The sequence below is a fragment of the Colobus angolensis genome, unplaced genomic scaffold (assembly GCF_000951035.1).
Source record: "Colobus angolensis palliatus isolate OR3802 unplaced genomic scaffold, Cang.pa_1.0 Scaffold9, whole genome shotgun sequence".
In the NCBI taxonomy this organism is placed as follows: Eukaryota; Metazoa; Chordata; class Mammalia; order Primates; family Cercopithecidae; genus Colobus; species Colobus angolensis.
In genome coordinates, this window is record NW_012122931.1 from 6,059,188 (window position 1) to 6,063,014 (window position 3,827).

Here is a 3,827-nt window from a genome sequence, read left to right on the forward strand (position 1 = left end):
TGGTGACTACTACTGACCTTCAGGATTAAGGCCTGGCTCTGCCTCTCATCTTGCAGTACTGTCTGAAAAGAAAAACAGAGCAGTTAAGAGTCCATCTTTTAGGCAAAACTCAAGTAATAAAACAAGATACATACCTTCACTTCATCCTTCAAGATTATAATTGCACATTTGTTTCTACATATACTTTCCACCTTATTTTCTACTCAAATGTACCCAAACCTGTGCTCAAATCCCTTCCCTTCTCCTCTGGCCTCAGTCCTCTTATGCAAAATGAGGGACTGGGCAGGCTAGAAATTCTACCAAATCCTTATCACCTCTAATAGCCCAAGATTCTATGATTAACATGTCAGTCTTTGACCTCTCCACTCCTCCAAGTATGAAGACAGATCTCAGCTTATGTGCATATATATTCTTTATTTTTTTAAAGAGATGGGGTCTCACTCTTTTGCCCAGGCTAGAGTGCAGCAGTGCGATCACAGTTGACTGCAGCCTCAAACTCCTGGGCTCAAGTGATCCTCCTGCCTCAGCCTCCCAAGAAGCTGGGAGTACAGGCACAAGCCATTGCACCCAGGTTGTTTTTTTAAAGCCTTTAGTAGGTCTTTCCTGAAGATGCCTGTACCTGATCACCTACCACTCATAAAAGAATTGGTGCCAAAACCCTTCATTATCTAAAACTAACAGGGAAAAAGGATAAAGGCAGCAGAAAGGAGCTGACATAAACCACAAACCTTTACTGAGTCCCGAGTACCCCTGTAGTCCTCTTGCAGGTAACACTGGAGTAACTGCACACTCTGTTCTTCATCAAGACCCTGAAACACAAGAGATTTTAAGTGAGGAACAGTCACTTCAGCTCAGAAGTCGCACACAGGATGCAGAGCATTTAAAGATTTGTCTTCTACAATGAACACAGGACTTGAATAAACAAAAATGCTACTCCGGTGGCTCAAGCCTGTAATCCCAGCACTTTGGGAGGCCAAGACGGGCGGATCACGAGGTCAGGAGATCGAGACCATCCTGGCTAACACAGTGAAGCCCCGTCTCTACTAAAAAATACAAAAAACTAGCCGGGCGAGGTGGCGGGCGCCTGTAGTCCCAGCTACTCAGGAGGCTGAGGCAGGAGAATGGCGTAAACCTGGGAGGCGGAGCTTGCAGTGAGCTGAGATCCGGCCACTGCACTCCAGCCTGGGCGACAGAGCAAGACTCCGTCTCAAAAAAAGAAAAAAAAAAAATGCTACTCAAAGATTCATTCAACATAACAATTCTGACTCTAATGGAAGGCAAGAGCCAGTCACTGACATACAATTTTTATTACAATTAAATGTACATGCCAGAAACAACGATGCTTATTCACCAAGCACTCTAATACAGCAGTAGGCATGATGTGAGTTTCTGAAATGACAAACTTAGTCGCCTTAAAGACCACCACATGTCTGGTGAAGAAAACCCTATGATATGCAGTAAATGGATCAGGCAACTTTGACTTGTAACTTTTAGGGAGAAGAGTTACAACCTGGGTATTTATAAAACACAACATGTTCAATTTAATTCCCAAAACAAAAATAAACTGAATTTTCACTATCACTAGCAACACAACCATGCACATCCACACCGCAAGTAATAAACTGAGCGAGTGCTAATTTTTACTCACCAAAAACTTGCTGATTCTTAAACCCAGTTCCTTCAATGGTGAAGCTACATCTTTATCAGCTTTCACTTTTTCAGCTGAACTTGGACTATGAAAAGAACAGTGAATCATTTCTTCATTCTCAATAGCCCACTGAGTTTAAAATAAAAATATTTTAAAATATTTTCACTACAGACTTTTTTCTGCTCTTCAGATGCCTATAAAATACACACACACACACACACACACACACATTCACCTCCACAGACTTCATAACACAGAACTGGTTATGCCTAAGTAACAACAAACAAACAAACAAACAAAAGTGGTTAAATTACAGTTATAACAATGTTATTTGTAAACACATTAAGTTACATTATTTTTGATCCTTACTACTACCCTGAAAGGCAAACATCACTATTCTCCTTTTACAAACAGAATTGCCAACAGTTAGAAAGGATAAATAACTTACCAAAAATCCCACAGCTAATAAACAGTTGCTAAAATTTAAAACCAGGTCTGTGGCATACATACATATTATCTGTAATAGCTCTGTCCACTGAGAAGACCTAGAAGTTATAACACTCCAATAGCAGCAGGCACATGCAGCACCCAGATCCTGCTTTACAATACCATTATCTAATAACAGCATTCCTTGGGGAATTGGTTGATTCTAGAGCCAGGGCAAGGAAAATACAAGAAAATGTTGAAGCATCTTATAGTGAAAGAAAGTACAGAAGGGCTTAAAAAACCAAAGTCCTTTTGGTAGGAGATAATTTAATAGAAAAAAAAAAGGAAAAGAAAAAAAGAAAAAAGGAAGGACACGCCCAAAGGAGAGAGGCCAACCTAAAAGAATGCCCAATGGCCAAAGCTGAAACAAGGTATAAACAAAGTATAAAATAAATAAAATAAATATATTTGAGTCCACACTGATATAAACTAATGAATAAATAAATAGGGTAGGGAGAGGCCAGCACAATGGCTCATGCCTGTAATCCCAGCATTTTGGGAGGTCAAGGCAGGAGGGTAGCTTGAGGCCAGGAGTTTGAGACCAGCCTAGACAACAAAGTGAGACCCCGCACCTCCACCAAATATGAAAAAAATTAGCTGGACATGGCTATATTTAGTACTCACTTCCAAAAAATAAAGTAGGAAAAGAGAAAAAAGTAACTTTACAGAGGAGAAACTTGTCTAACGCCTCCTTAACTGAGTGGCCAAGATTAACATCACCAGTGATTTCATGTGGACAGCATGTACTCTCTGCTATGATGTGGTAAGAAGGGTAGCTTAGCCAGGCGCGGTGGCTCACGCCTGTAATCCCAGTACTTTGGGAGGCTGAGGCAGGCGGATCACCTGAGGTCAGGAGTTCAAGACCAGACTGACCAATATGGTGAAACCATGTTTCTACTAAAAACACAAAAATTATCCAGGCATGGTGGCATGTACCTGTAGTCTCAGCTACTAGAGAGGCTGAGACAGAACTTCTTGAACCCAAGAGGCAGAGGTTGCAATGAGCTGAAATCGCACCACTGCACACCAGCATGGGCAACAAGAGCGAAACTCCATCTCAAAAAGAAAAAAGAAGCGCACCTCACCTCTGGGTATTCTTCCCAAAAACTCACAACCCCTAATAGTCTAATAATAAGAAAAACATCAGACAAACCCAATTTGGGAGCATCCTACAAAATAACTGACCAGTCCTCAAACCTGTTCAAGGTCATGAAAATCAAGGTAAGACTAAGACACTGTCACAGCTAAGAGGAGACTACAGGCACTTGACAACTAGGTTGGATTCTGGAACAGAAAAAAGATAGTAAAGAAAACAGTAGGCTGGGTATGGCAGCTAACGCCTGTAATCTCAGCACTTTGGGAGGATGAAGCGGGCAGATCACTTAAGATCAGGAGTTCGAGGCCACCCTGGCCAACATGGTGAAATCCCATCTCTACAAAAAATACGAAAATTAGCAGGCATGGTGGCAGGCGCCTGTAATCCCAGCTACTCAGGAGGCTGAGGCAGAAGAATTGCTTAAACCCATGACGTGGAGGTTTCAGTGAGCCGAGATTGTGCCACTGCACTCCAGCCTGGGCGACAGAGGGAGACTGCATCTCAAAAACAAAAACAACAACAAAAACAACAAAATAACAGACACTGGGGCCGAGAGCGGTGGCTCACACCTGTAATCCCAGCACTTTAGGAGGCTGA

At 42.1% G+C, this 3,827-nt stretch overlaps 1 protein-coding gene across 1 annotated transcript in view; it reads right to left on the minus strand.

Moving 5' to 3' along the window:
* NUP188 (nucleoporin 188kDa) overlaps positions 1-3,827 on the minus strand; it is a 96,032-nt gene that overhangs the window by 66,490 nt on the left and 25,715 nt on the right. The window contains exons 3-5 of the mRNA XM_011931446.1: positions 1,649-1,733; positions 729-809; positions 18-62 (exon numbers count right to left, since the gene is read on the minus strand). Of these exons, the coding sequence (XP_011786836.1) occupies positions 18-62; positions 729-809; positions 1,649-1,733 (211 nt within the window). The remainder of the gene's footprint in view (positions 1-17; positions 63-728; positions 810-1,648; positions 1,734-3,827) is intronic.